This window comes from Propithecus coquereli, unplaced genomic scaffold, assembly GCF_000956105.1.
Source record: "Propithecus coquereli isolate 6110/MARCELLA unplaced genomic scaffold, Pcoq_1.0 Scaffold20, whole genome shotgun sequence".
NCBI classification, from domain to species: domain Eukaryota; kingdom Metazoa; phylum Chordata; class Mammalia; order Primates; family Indriidae; genus Propithecus; species Propithecus coquereli.
The window spans coordinates 555,421-570,493 of record NW_012144967.1 but is presented as its reverse complement, the minus strand read 5'-3'; the positions used below and the strand labels follow the sequence as shown (position 1 = coordinate 570,493).

The 15,073-nt window shown below is 37.1% G+C and overlaps 1 protein-coding gene across 1 annotated transcript in view; it reads left to right on the top strand.

Moving 5' to 3' along the window:
- LRRC28 (leucine rich repeat containing 28) overlaps nucleotides 1-14,431 on the top strand; it is a 132,950-nt gene extending 118,519 nt beyond the window's left edge. Inside the window, exons 8-9 of the mRNA XM_012643669.1 lie at nucleotides 876-1,035; nucleotides 14,119-14,431. Coding sequence (XP_012499123.1) covers nucleotides 876-1,035; nucleotides 14,119-14,191 — 233 coding nt within the window. The 3' untranslated portion in view covers nucleotides 14,192-14,431. The remainder of the gene's footprint in view (nucleotides 1-875; nucleotides 1,036-14,118) is intronic.
- Nucleotides 14,432-15,073: the final 642 nt, after the last annotated feature.

Below are 15,073 nucleotides of genomic sequence, written 5' to 3'. Positions count from 1 at the left end.
AAGAATTATAGTTATTCACCTATGAGTAAATTACATTTTTCTAAGTGGTTATTGAGTGGTTAAGTCTGGACAGATATAAAAATATAAGAAGATGATTTGTATTTCCTTTCCAAAGATGAGTCAATAATTTTTAGATTTTACCTTAGCATGACCATTTCTCTCTCTACTGGATGTTTATCATCAGTAGAAACCTAGTATAAATTTGTGCCCAAGATTGCCTGGGCCATTGGGATGTTTTGCTTTAAATGTCTCTTTTGTATAGCTTAGACTAAGCTGGGAAGGAAGCTCCCTATTTTTGTTAATGACAGCTCATGGGAGTGAGACAAGGAAAAGTTTGGTTTTATTATTTTTCATTCTCTGATTTCTCACGTTTCATTCTTTTTAATAAATATGATTTAGCCCTGATTGACGCTTGATTGATACTAAATGCCTAATAGATATAGGGAAAACTTAATGAAAATCAGTTTCAGTCTTCAATCTGAGTCCTTTTTGAATTGCCTGACTCTCATAAACTTGCAGAATCTTCTCTGGGTAAATTGATGACTTTTTGATCTTTGTTCTTAAAAAATATTTGATCTTATTCTGTCCTTGCCTCTACTTCAGGACAGCATCTGGTTGCTCTTAAAAAAGTGGATTTATATTTTCTTTGAACATTAAAACGTATTAAAAATTTAAGTATTAAAAATGTAAAAAACATCTTTCATTCCCAAATAATGTTATATTTTTATTCAATGCCTATCAAGTAACAGAATTTTCAACATGAAGTACTTTTAACTAATTAAACTCATTTGATAACAAAGAAAAATATTTTTAAAAGCCTAGTTTAAGTTAGTTCGATTTTTTACTTATGTGCGTGATTTTCTCTTGTGTTCCAGATCTGAACTTTCTGTCTCCCATCTCACTACCCAGAAGTCTCCTGGAGCTGCTGCACTGCCCCCTGGGGCACTGTCACCGGTGCAGCGAGCCCATGTTTACCATCGTCTACCCCAAGCTCTTTCCCTTGAGAGAGACACCGATGGCAGGGCTGCACCAGGGGTAATCATGTCTAAGTGGGCACCAGGGCTTACGCCAGGCAAGGGGTACAGCATGGGGAGTGGGGAGGCCGTGCATGAAAGCATTGTAGAGTCGGCAGCTCTAAAGCGGCATAATATGCTTCCTGAGATACAGCTAAATCAAACACATGCATATTTTCAGCATCACAAGAAAACTAGACTTCTGTTTATTAGTTAATTTTTTGGTCATATACAGAACAGTTTTATTGTGTGTGTGTGTGTGTGTGTGTGTTTGGTGTTTTTTTTTTTTTTTGAGACAGAGTCTCGCTCTGTCGCTCTGGCTAGAATGCAGTGGCATCATTGCAGCTCACTACAACCTCAAACTCCTGGGCTCAAGCAATCCTCCTTCCTCAGCCTCCCTAGTAGCTGGAACTATAGGCACACACCACAGTGCCTGGCTAATTTTTCTATTTTTAGTAGAGACAGGGTCTTGCTCTTGCTCAGGCTGGTCTTGACCTCCTGAGCTCAGGCAATCCTCCCATCTCAGCCTCCCAGAGTGCTAGGATTACAGGCGTGAGCCACCGCACCTGGCCTGTATATATATTATTTAGAGTAGTTCTTTGTGGAAATGCTTTCCTGTTATTTCCCTATTTGAAATAGCCTTTGGGCAATAAGGGATGCAGGAAAAAAAATTATTGTATAATGGGACAAGCCCAGCCCTTCTATTTAATTGCTATCTAACTGAAAGTATATGACTGAGTTCTCTGTGTGTGTGCACGTGCACACGTTTGTGTTTTGAATTTCTAACCCTTCCAAGTGGCATTCTCATGCCATTCTTTATTTCCTGGCACAGTGCCTTACATTTGCTAAGACTGTTCGGTAAGTAAAACTCCAATGTGGGTACTTAAAAAAAAAGATACCAATTTAAAGATAGGATATCAAATGAAAATCCCCTATTTGTACAGCTTTAGCTTATAGATTTTCTAAATTTAGGATTTCCTAAAATTTGAATCTTTTAAAATTGAAAAAAAGTGCTATAACACCTCACTTACCACCATCAACTGTATTTTGTTTCATTTTAATTTTCCCAATAACCGAAGCTTATTAGCCCTCTTCAATACCAAAAAGCATTTCCAGTGTAATCATTTTTATAGAAACCTTTCTAAGATTTTCTTTCCTTCCTTCGTTTCTTAACGCATGCAAGATAGGCAGTGGGTGCATTGTTTCAGAGCATGGACCTTGCACCTGATAAGCCTGGCTCTTCTGTTGTGAGAACTTGGACAGGCTGCTGAACTTCATGAAGTGGGGATACAGCAGCCTGCGTGGCAGGGCATGTAAGGATTAGCAGATGATGAAGGCAAAAACCTGGCGTGTGATAGGTATTTAACAAATGGTGGTCACCATTTCCATATTTCTACCCACTCCCTCCCCAAACTGTGTTTATCTTTTTCTTACTGTGGATAATCCTGTTTTGCTAAACTTTCAGTTCCTGTTTCAACTTTCTGTATTTTTAATGTTCTCTGCTTATAGGATCCCTGCTCCGAACCTTTCCAGTTTGCTACTAGTAATCTTACATGACCAGATAACCAAATTTGGTGGAATTACATTTAAATTAGAGTAAAAAGAACTGAGATTCAAAGTGTGTTACTACGTGAATAAAATTAACAAATGAAATAGACACGTCTATGAGAAGCGGTAGCACATAGTGGTCAAGTGCCCAGGCCTGATTCTGACTCCCGCACTGGGAGATTTGGGGCAAATTACTGAATATCCCTGAGCTTAGTCTTTTCATCAATAAAATGGGGATAATAATATCTACTTCCTAAGGTCATATGAGAATTAAATGAGATCCTTCGTGTGAAGAGTCCAGGTTAGTACCTGACATGTAATAAATACTAAGTAAATGTTAACTATTAATATTATTGTTAATACCTATTTGTGTAACTTAGACTTTTTTATTATTTTTATTGTTTTTAACAAATTTTCTTCATATTAGCAAGATAGCATCATAGAAAAATCTTAACTAATTCATTAAACTACAGTTAAAATCCTTATGCATTGTTATTATACAGTTTCCTATAGAAGACATTTCTTTATTTAAAATAGGAAAATGTAAATAAAACAATATGGTCAGGATGCTCAGTTAATAGCTGATCAAATTCAAAATACCTATTTTAAAAAATAAACTTTTTATCTGGGTAATTCTTTTATGAAAATAAAGTATATCCTTGAAATGAGGTCATTTTTGTGTTATCGTATGAAATTTGGGGAACTTATTCAGTATTCACATTTTCCACTTACTGCTACTTATTTCCCTGCTACAACCTAGAAATGTAGTGTGAATAATCTTTTGTTTTGTTTTGTTTTGTTTTTGTTTGTTTGTTTGTTTTTGTGAATAATCTTATATCGTTTCAGAACATAAATGTAATAGTATTAATTTAGTAAAATGAGTATATCAGGTACATAGGATTAAGGCAATGCCCTTTTGTTGAGTAAAGCCAGAGTGCCTCTGTTTACAAGAGAGATGAAATGCCAAGATACAAATGTGGCTTTCTGTGGTGAGTTAATGGTAGGGTCTGAAATTGAGAGTTTGTGGCTTTCATTTGGCCCACTGGGCTGTGCTCCTTCCCATGTTGCCATGGAGATTATATTAAAAGCATTGACTTTAGTTTCTACCATAGTCTTTAAAGTGTTTTCTTTTGTAACTGAAAATCAAATATTTGAATCCAGAGTAGGTTGTTGCTGAAAATAAAATCAATATTTTTTAATATCATAAACTCTAAAAGGTCTTGATAAGATTATTTTCAAGTTTTCTAATCTATGCAGTTCAGTTTGCATTGCTTGTCATAAAATAATACATTATATCAGCCAATATCTAAATTAATGTGGACATCTGGCATTATTTTAAAAAGGAACATATTGAATATTCTTCTAAAATACCAAGTTCCATGGAAGTGTTAGTTTCAACCTAAATTTAATACGGAGTGAAATAGAGAAATTACAGCATTTTGCATAAACAATAAATACCCAAACCTTCAAATATATATAGCAGAGAAGAATGGCTAGTACATTTATGACTTTTGATCCTATAAGCATAACAAATTTTCATTCCCAAAACTTAGTCAAAATAGAGAACTCCAACTTAGAATATTATTTGTTAATAAAAACAATGTGTCTACCTTTTCCCAAGCATGTATGAATCTCACAAGTTCTGTATTTCCCAGTAGGAAGTCAGGCTACCCAAAGTTTTTCAGGGGCATTGGATTAGTTTGCTAGGGATGCTGCAACAAAGTACCACAAACTGGATGGCTTAAATAACAGGAATTTATTGTCTCACAGTTTTGGAGGCTGGAAGTCCAAGATCGAGGTGTTTGCAGAGTGGGTTCCTTCTGAGGGCCGTGAGGGAAAGATCTGCTCCACGTCTCTCTCCTTGGCTTGTAGATGGCCATCTTCTCCCTGCATCTCTTCCCATCGTCTTCCATTTATGCATGACTGCCTCTGTGTCCAAATTTCCCCTTTTTATAAGGATAGTAGTCATATTGGATTAGGGCCCCACCCTAAGTACCTTACTTAACTGTTATATGTGCAAGGACAGTGTTTCCAAATAAGGTCTCTGTGTTAGCTTGGGCTGCCATAACAAAATTATTTTCTCACAGTTCTGGAGGAGAGAAGTCTGAAATCAAGCATGGTTGGGTTCTTTTGAGAGCTGTCTTCCTGGCTTGCAGGCAGCCAACTTCTCACTGTGTCCTTACATGGCAGGGAGAGAGATAACTGATTTTAAGGAATTGGCTCACACAATTATGGGGGCTGGCAAGTTCAAAACTTGTAGGACAGACTGGCAGGCTGAAAATTTAGGTAAGAGTTGATGTTGCAATGTTGAGTCTGAATTCTGCAGGACAGCAGCCTGGAAACTTAGGCAGGATTTCTGTGCTGTAGTCTTAAGAAGAATGCCTTCTACTTCTTTGTTCTTTAAGGCCTTCAACTGATTGAAGAAAGCTCAGCCACATTATGGAGGGTAATCGGCTTTACTCAAAGTCAACTGATTTAAATGTTAATCGCATCTAAAAAAAAAATACCTTTACAGCAACATCTAAACTGGTGGGGCACTGTAGCCTACCCAAGTTGGCATGTAAAATTGTGCATCACAGGCACTTAAAAGTTCTTACTGAAGTCACAGGGGTGTTTTGAGACAGGAACTACAAATGGCCCAGTATCCCGATGGTTCTTCTCATATTGTTGGGATAAATTTTAGCCATGACAGATACTATAGTATGCATTCGGGTTTTGCTGTGGTCACATATCTACTTTTGTGCAATCAGGCCTTGGGATGCAATGGAAAGAACTCATTGGTCTTAGGGTTCTGGAGATGCCAGCCTGGAAGTTGAGCTATATTCCTTCTCTTAGTAATACAAGATAGGTACTATTGTTAGGTTGAATCATATGCCTCAGGACTTCCATATGGTCCAACCTAATATCCCCATTTTATGGGGGAAACCAGTATAAGAATATTAGAAACTGGGCCAAGGTCTCATAGCAGAGCTGGGATTTGAACCCTACCAGTCTGGCTTTAAATCTGTGTCTTTGCTGTTGTGCCACCTAGTAAGTACATCACCGTGTACCATGAAGATATTTTGAAATAGTACTCGTAAATACAGAATTAAATATTCTCTAATATTCTGAACAAGATACTTTTGAAATATATGTGTGTATATATCATATAAACACATTAATGTGTGTGTATAGTGTATGCACTAAAGAGTCTAGAAAGGTGTAAATCCAATGATGCCACTGCACTCTAAGCAGGGCGACAGAGTGAGACTCTGTCTCTAAATAAATAAATAAATAAATAAAATTTTTTGTAAAAATGCTTTTAAGCAGATTGTATAAAAGTATGCATAGTGCAATCCAATTTTTGTCAAACAATTATGGGTGTGAATATATGTGTTTACATATGTGCACATATATGTATGCACATACACATTTAAACAGTTGTGTATATGTAGAAAACGTCTTCAAGGACTCATGTACCAACATAACAGTGATTTCCTTTGAGTGGTGTTGAATTTTTGTAACTGGTATTGCTTCAGAAATTAAAAATATTTTTAATTATTAAAGCATTAGTAGGCCAATGGTTTTTTTTAAAAAATACTTTCAAGTTACTTCCAAATAACTCAAGGGAACGCCTCTTGTTGATTAATTTATCTGGTCAGTCAGCAAACATGAGCGCATCTGCTGCCAGCAGGGCGCTGTGGTAGGCAGTGGCTCCAAGGGCTCAGGCAGGCCGCTTTCAAGCTTAGAGTTATGGAGCTTGGTTCTTTCAGGAATTCTTGGTCTTCCAGGATAGAGTGATTACATGAGAATGCCAGATGTCTGGGCTATTGTGCCTTGGGATACAGAACTGTTTGTTAGAGGGTACGCAGAACTGGCTTTATCTTAAGGTTTCCCTTCGTCTTTCAGAACAATTTAATACTCCTTTCTCCCACTTACTAGTAGTTTCATTTTTTAATAATCTCTTTTATATAATTCTTATCTGATTTTGTCACTTATGAAATGTTTTACATTTTGCTACTTCTGTGAAACCAATATCAGCAGTACTGACATTGCTTGCACTCTTTTGGGGATTTTTTTTTTCTTTCAGCAGAAGTCTATTCATTGGCACTCTCTTAAGGTGACTTATGAAATTTTCCACAAGTGAAATATGCTTCAACAAATTTAAGTAAATTATTCTTAACAGTTTCTTCCTCATTATAACATTAAAAAATTATTTATTGACTGTCTGCTATGTGCCATGCTCTATACTAGGTACGAGGAATTCTGCTGTGACCAAACCACGGAATTCTTTTCTAGGGCAAGGACCAATCAAGAAAGAAGCAACTATGTGACATTTAAGCCTCCAATTCTGCACATGGGATCTTCCCATGAGAGACAGTCACTATTAATATAAATGTAACAAGCAAATACAATGTTATTAGATGATTCTTCAGTAAGTTAATATGTATAGAGGCTTGGGATTTTATCTGATCAATTCTCTCTTGTAAATATTATTTTTCTTTTGGCTGGAATTTCTGTATGACTCAAAGATATGCTTTTTGTTTTTAATCAGGAAACATGTTTGCAGGAAAAAAATCCCACGTTTCTTATGATTTTCGTGGGTTCCAATATGTACCAACAGCATTGTGATTCGTTCTTTTAAGGAACAGTGGTATTTCTGTATTTTCAAACCAAGCTGAAATGCTCTTTCTTCTGCCTTGCCTGTAAATATGCTCAGAGATTCTAAAGCAACAAATGTCATGTCTGATGTTCTTTGTGGGATTTAACAGCATCTTTTTCTTAACTCTAGAGCTTACTGCTTAGCTCAGAGTTTCTCCCCTAAAACTCTCATGTCTCTGGTGCCACAGTTTTGGAATTAATCCAGGACTTAACCAACACAAATCCATTCTTAAGGCAGCAGATTTGGTGTGCTTGAAACGACCTAGGTTAATAATACAACAAGCAGATACAATATGTTATTAGATGAGTTTCACAAAAGCAAGTAAGTACGCAGCCTTGGGATTTCTTTGTAGCACAAATACAACACCTCCAGCTTACTCATCCCAGCCCCTTGAGCTTCCCAAGGAGTTAATGATGATCCAGTGGGCATTACGCTTCAGTGAGTTTAAAACTCATATCTTCATGGATTTGGATTCTCCTGCTTGGAAGCTTTACTTTTAAAAACTCAATGGTTGTGGTATGAAATATATCCCGTCTATGAATGATTTCCACTTAACATGATTATCTTTTGGAAAAAACAAAATCAAGCACAGGGAGAGTTATGTTTTGTCAGCTAATCTACCAAAATGCACTTGACATTTAAGATCATTTTATGTCTGAGGTTCTTTTCAATTGTGATTTATACCAATGTGTATATTTTGGTGTAGCATAAAAATTATCTGAACTAGGGTTCTAACCAACTTTATTTTTTAAAAATTAGAGGCAATACAAAGTATCTAATAATTTAACATTTATATAATTTCCTAAATTAAAAAAATTTCAGAAGTAATGCTTACCTTTTTACTTTCTTAAAGCTGTCATTTGAAAACCATTTTTTTTATTTTAATCAAGTCAAATTTATCCATTTTAATGTTATAGTTAGTGTATTTTGTGTCCTAAGAAATCTTTCCTTACCCCAAGGTCATGAAGACTATATAATTATATTATTTATTATATATATAATTATATGTATATATTATGTGAATCAGATATAATTATAGACATTCTCAATTCCATTCAGTTGCTTGTCTTTATCTCTCAGCCAATACCAAAGTGTCTTAATTACTGTAACCATATAATAGGCCTTAATATCAGGTAGAGTGATACTTCCCCTTTATTCTTTAGAATAAGCTTATCTTTGTCTCCAAAAAACCTTGTTGGGATTTTGATAAGAATTGCATTTAACCTATATAGATTGATTTGGAAAGAATTGACATCTTTACTATAATGAATCTTCTGATGCATGAACACAGTGTGTCTCTCAATTTATTTAAGTCTTCTTTTACTTCTTTCATCAGCATCTTGTAATTTTCAACATACAGATCCTTAAATGTTTTATTGAGTTTATACCAAAATATTTCACTTTTTTGTGTGGCTGTAAATGATACTGTGTTTTTAAATTTCTGTTTCCATGTGTTCATTGTTAGTATATGGAAATGTGATTGATTTTTGTATTTTGATCTTGCATCCTTCCCGAATTTGCTTATCGTAGGAATATTTTTTATAGATGCCTTGGGATTTTCTACATAGACAATCATGTCGTGCTGTCTGCCAAGGAATAATTTCATTTCTTCCCTTCCAATCTGTATGCCTTTTATTTCTTTTTCTTGCCTTATTGCAGTGGTTAGAACTTCCAGCACTATGGTGACTTAGGTTATGAGAATAGACATCCTTGCCTTGTTCCCAATCTTAGAGGGAAAACATTTAGCCTTTCACTGTTAAGTATAATGTTAGCAATAGGCTTTTTTTAATGTTCTCTTTATCAAATTGCAGATCCCCCTCTATTCATAGTTTGCTGAGAGTTTTTATCATTAATGAATGTTGTATGTTATCAAATGCTTTTCCTGAGTCTAGCGATATGATCATATTTTTCTTCTTTTGCCTATTAATACGGTGAATGATATTATCAAATATTAAGCCAGCATTACACACCTAGAATAATTCCCACTTGATCATATGTAATTCTTTTTATACATTTCTATATTTAATTTTTTAATATTTTGTTTAAATATTTAAAATTTCTAAATTTTAAATAAAATATTTAAGTTTTAATTTAAAATATTTAAATATTTAAAAATCTATGTACATGAGAGATAATGGTCTATAGTTTTCTGGTCTTGTGTTATCTTTGTCTGATTTGGGAGTCAGTGTAATACTGGCCTCATAAAATAAGTTGGGAAGTGTTCCTCTTATTTTTCTGAAGGAGATTGTGTAAAAATCTTTCTAATTCTTTTAAAAATGTTTGTAAGAATTCTCCAGTGAAACCATCTGGGCATGGAAGTTTCTTTTCTTTTTTAAATTACAAATTCAATTTTTTAAAATGATTATAGAACTATGCAGGTTGTCTGTTTATCTCAGCTGAGTATTGGTAGTTTGTGATTTTCAAGGAATTTGTGCGTTTCTTCTAAATTGACAAATTTATGAGCATAAAGTTTTTCATAGTATTCCCTTATATCTTTCTAATGGCTGTAGGATCTGTGGTGAGATCAGCAGTTTCATTTCTAATATGAATTTGTGTGTTCCCTCTTTTTATCTTTGTCTTGCTAAAGATTCATCAGTTTTATTGTTCTTCTTAATCCTAGTGATGTTTTTCACTTCATTGGTTTCTTCTCTTTGTTATTTCAGTCTTTCTGCTTGCTTTGGGTTTATTTTGCTCTTTTCTTAGGTTCTTGAGGTAGAAGCTTAGATTATTGATTTGAGACTTTTCCTCTGTTTTAATATAAGCATTAGTGCTATAAATTTCTCTCATACTGCTCTAGCTGTGTCCCTAGATTTTTGATATTTGATTTGTATTTTCATCTTCATTCAGTTCATGTATTTTTTAGTTTCTTTGAGACTTCTTTGACCCATGGAAGTGTGGTAATTTGATCCATGGGTCAAAGAACTGGGCTGTTTGATTTTCACACTTTGGGAAACCATACTCTTATAATTTTTACTTGCTTTAGACTTAAATTGCTCTTCATTCTGTTTTCCTGGTAGACATCTGGGTGATTGATTTTAGATCCTCCTTCTTTTCTAGTATGTGTATTTAGTGCTATATATTTCCCTTTAAGTATTGTTTTTGCTGCATCCTATAATTTTTTTGATGAGCTGTATTTCATTTTCATTTAGTTTAAATATATTTTTAATTTCTCTTGGGATTTCTTCTTTGACCCACATATTATTTAGATTGAGTTGTTTAATTTCCAAATATTTGGGGATTTTCCACTTTCTTTTTTTATTGATTTCTAGTTTAATTCCATTGTAGTGTACAAATATAGTTTCTATGATTTCTGATCTTTTAAGGTGTGACTTTATGTCCCAGAATTTGTAAACATTCTCATTTAAGTGTTTCTACTAGTTTATGGCTCTAGCAGCTTCGCCCAGGTAAGCAGAGCTCAGCTGTGACTTTCTGGATTCACCTGTCTCTCCAGATTTTGAGGTCACAGTTTGTTGTTCAGTTTTAGTTCTCTGATGGATTGGAAAAAAGTTGTTGATTTTGAGTCTGTTCAACTTGGGCTTGTTGTAAAGACAGGTGTGACAGTTTCCTGGCTCTTTGTGTGTTAAGAGATAACACTGGACATCTATGTGATTTCAGTTCTTTCTAACTTGTTGAGGTTTGTTTAATAGACTTGGATATAGTCTATCTTGGTGAATCTTCTATGGGCATTTGAACAAAAAATGTACATTCTGCTACTATTTAGTGGAGTGTTCTGTATGTCAGGTAGATCCTTTGGTTCATTGTGTTGTTCAGTTCTTCTATACCTTTACTGATTTTCTATTTAGTAGTTCTGTCCGTGGCTGAGAGTAAGGTATTGAAGTTCCCAATGCTTATTGTGGATTTATCTTTCTTCTGTTAGCTCTCTTATTTTTCAACAGCTGTATTGAGATAATTCACATATCCTATAATTTCATCCACTTAAAGTATACAATTCAGTAGTTTTTAGTATATTTACTGATATGTACAGCCATCACCACAGTCAACTTCAGAACATTTTCTCACCCCTAAAAGAAATCCAGCACCTTTAGCTCTTATCCCTCTGTCCCCCTATGCCCAGCCCTAAGCAACTACTTGTCTACTTTTTGCTTCTGTAGATTTCCCTGCCCCAGTCCTTTGGCTTGGGGGAACAGGCTTTGTTTTGGAGGTATTTTTATCTGTGCCTGTTGGTGGTTCTTCAGCATCCTGTCTACAATATATGTAGCAATAAGGTAACCCAGGGAACTCACTACTGCTGTGTTGTTCCTCAAGTTCCAAGGTCCCTAGGCTGTTTGCCTTTGTTCTACTTTTCCGAGGCTTCCTATGCCTGTTTGTTGTGTTATGACTAGAGTGTTTTAGTTCCAAGAGGACGGACCTGGGAGGAATGTGGCTGCCCCATCTTGGCAGAACCAAAAGTCACCGTCCAAATATATTTTCCTCCAAAATCCAAAAGGTCCTCACAAGTGTGTATCTGTTTCTTCATAGTGAGCATTTCCAAATACCACTGTTCTTCCCATTTGAAGCTCCACTGATGTATCAAGTAACTGAGCTTTTGCTGGGTCTGTCTCTCACCTCCAATAAGCACATCTTACTAAGGCATCAAGTGTACTTGCTACTTCCAATTTGTATTCCCCTTGCAAATATATATACCTTAGAGAAGGGAAAGACTTCCTGATCCTCTTAGAGGTTTTCAGCAGGTGGCTGAGCAGGGTATACCACCTTGGGTCCACTCCAACATTTCCATTTCTCTAGGCCTTTGATCTCCTCCCTCTAGAGTCTGCAAGGGGAGTTCTGGCATCTCTGTCTCATCGACTGTAGGCCTCCTCTGAGTCAACGCTTCTGTTAACCATTCCAGGTGCTTGAGTAACACATTGTATTCCAAGGCCTTGCTGAAGGACCCTTGTTGGCCTGATCCAACCTTACATCTATTCTTGTTGACTAAAGTACTTAGAATCCATGTCCATGTGTGCTGTCCAGGTTCCTATGAATACAATTTGACAAAGTCCTTAAATTCCTTCAGTTTATACATTATTTCCTTCAGGAGTGGACCTTGCAGTGACCTCTCTGGATCATGCGAGGATTTGTACTCTCTTTATGGCCCTAAAGGCAATGAGTGTTGATGGTAGTGGTGGGTCTTGAAAAAACAGGCACTTCCTTTTTGGGAGGTAGCCTCCTCAGATGAAGCCACTGAAACATTTTTGTGCACGGGAATGCTAGTTTTCTTAGAAGTTGGAAAGGCCTGTTTCTGATGTGAAGAAATGTTTAGAGGTATTAGAGGTTCATGGTTCTAAAATGTATGCCTATCCAAAGGCTCCCATCTCAAGTTTCAAGTTACTACTCCTTCCCAACCAGCACCTTTGCCTGTGTGAGAGATTTCACATAAATATACCTTTTTCTGGCGTGTGATCCTGAAACGTCTACATTCAGCCTTCAGCCATGTTCCTTACACCTTCAGAAGATTCCTTTGAGGCCACCCTAGAAACTTTCTGATATTCTGCCCATGCCTTGAGTTGACATTTCAAGGCACTAAGCTTATCTTTTTCTTTTGGAGATCTCTTCAGCACAGTCGGAAGAAGCCATCCCACTCCACATACTTTGAATTCACCATGATGTCATGGCAACCAAGTCCCACAGCCACTCAATCTCCCAAAGCCTTACCCCCACTGACATTCTGGTTAAGTGATACTTTGAGTAACCGTGATGCCACAGCATTCAACAGGTTAGCAGTGTCCCACTTCTCCCTAGCAAGAAGTCCATGCATGCACTCACCATCCCAACCCCAGAATGTCATTTTGATGGACTGTTTCCTTGGGCCACACCCCATAACACACACTCTATTAGGGCTGGAGAACAAAGTACACATTCAGCTGGGATTTTGAAGAGAAACTTATGAAGAGGGACAGTTTACTGAAGTTCAGGCAGAGTTCAGAGCACCCACAAGGATGATGAGGCCCCTAGGGACCCACAACAGTAGGAAGCCCTTACCATCCTCAGTCCACAGACCTGAGGGGCAAAGGGAACTCTGGAGCCTGCTGAGAACCAGAGCTGTCAAAGGGGCCTTGCCCGATGGGAGCTCTAGTCACAGGGGGAGAGAAGGAGTGGGATAGAAACACCTTTCTCTCTTCCTGCCCTTCAACTTCCCACAGGTGCCTCCCACTGGCCTAACCAGAAGCCAGAGATCAGGCAGCTTCAGTGATAGAGTCTGTAGGAGTCTCCTTCCTGGGCCACAGAGGAAGACAGAGACTGGATTAAGGGGAGGAGAAATGGAAAACAGCACGAAGGGTCTTGTGAAAACAATAGTAGACTGTTGGAGCTGTCCGGATGGATCAGAGGCCCCCGTGGGCTCATGACACACTGTACAAAGGTGCCCAAACAGGAGCTTGAGAAGGGATTCCTGTTATGTGGGAAGACCTTCGAACTGTATTATTCAGATTCTGAAATTTCCTCTATGCACAATGTATGTGAATACATTTGCAGGATAAATTCCTTAAAATTATGTTGTTTAAGCTCTGCAATATATATGTGTTCTGGCTAAATTGGTGACATTTTCTGTATATATGATTTTATAATGTACTTCAAATTCCATGATTACACTATTGGTTCTAGTATGCAGAATTCCAAACATAGTAGTATGCAGAATTCAGAACATAATATAGAAAAGGCTTGTTTTGCCTTAGCTGCAGTTTAGTGCTAGCATGTCATCTGAATACTACTATTAAATGAGTACACATATGCACACACACACTTTACCTGATTCCAGTGCTCATTTTTAAAAGGAAATTTACATTTCTATTATGCAGTTTGTTGACCATGCCTAATCCTTCCCTTTAACAAAGAAACGAGACTGTCTCCAGTGGAAAGGATCCAGAGACTTTAATCTTGAACTCACAGTGTTCTTCTCTCCCTTTTTTCCCCTTCCAGGAGGACAACTGTTAGTTTTGTGGCTTACTGCTGCTCCACCCAGTGTCTGCAGACTTTTGACCTGCTGAGCTGATAAACACTCAAGACAAGCGCCTCAGGAGCGCTGCCAGCTTGACACTGCAGCTGCCTGCACGTCGCACACTGTGTGTGGCGGGGGCGTGAGAGTCCAGCCAGGCCAGAACAGGCGCTTCCACCTTGTCCTGTCAAATGTGGGGGCACTGAGGAACTCTCTGGAAATGTCATGATGGAGCTTCAGAGCTAAAATGCCTCCACCCTCCCCCCAAGTTGGAATACAGCCTCCCCCAAATTAAGGACCTTTTGTCTTCTGTGTTTTTCCTTTTTATGTGAGTGTGTCTTATACATAAACTATTTAGATTGGTGAGCCTCCCAAACCTAATTTAAAGCAAGTTTCCATTCCCCGAAGAACTATAATTTGATATTATAGCCAAATTAACTTTCGATCACACATACCTTCAGTGATACTTCTCATCACTTTCTTTCCCCAGAGAATTATCTCCCCAAGAGGTTATTCTCCATGGTTTCTCCAGGGGAAACGTGTCAGTTTTTAGAGTGTTGGCAGTCCCCTGGCCTCAGTAGTCTGGAGCAGCAGGGTGGTGTACCCGAGTTGGCGGCCGAGTTAGCCTCCCGTGGAGGCTCAGCAAGGATCCCAGACACACGCTCTGGAAAGTTACAACCATTTATAAGTTTTGCAATGTATTAAGAGACTTTGTGAGGGGTTTTTTAAAACAAAAATGTAGATTATAAAGAAATACATTCATATTTTAAAAGACTGTTTACAGAAAAATAATTTTTGAAACTTTTTTATGTCCTGATAAGATTTTTTTGAAGGCATATTTGAGGCTTTCCAAAATCTGATCCTTTGTGGATATAAACAGTTTCCATATAATGAGAAAGGGGGAGAAAATACACATCAAAATAAGACCTCCAGTGCCCT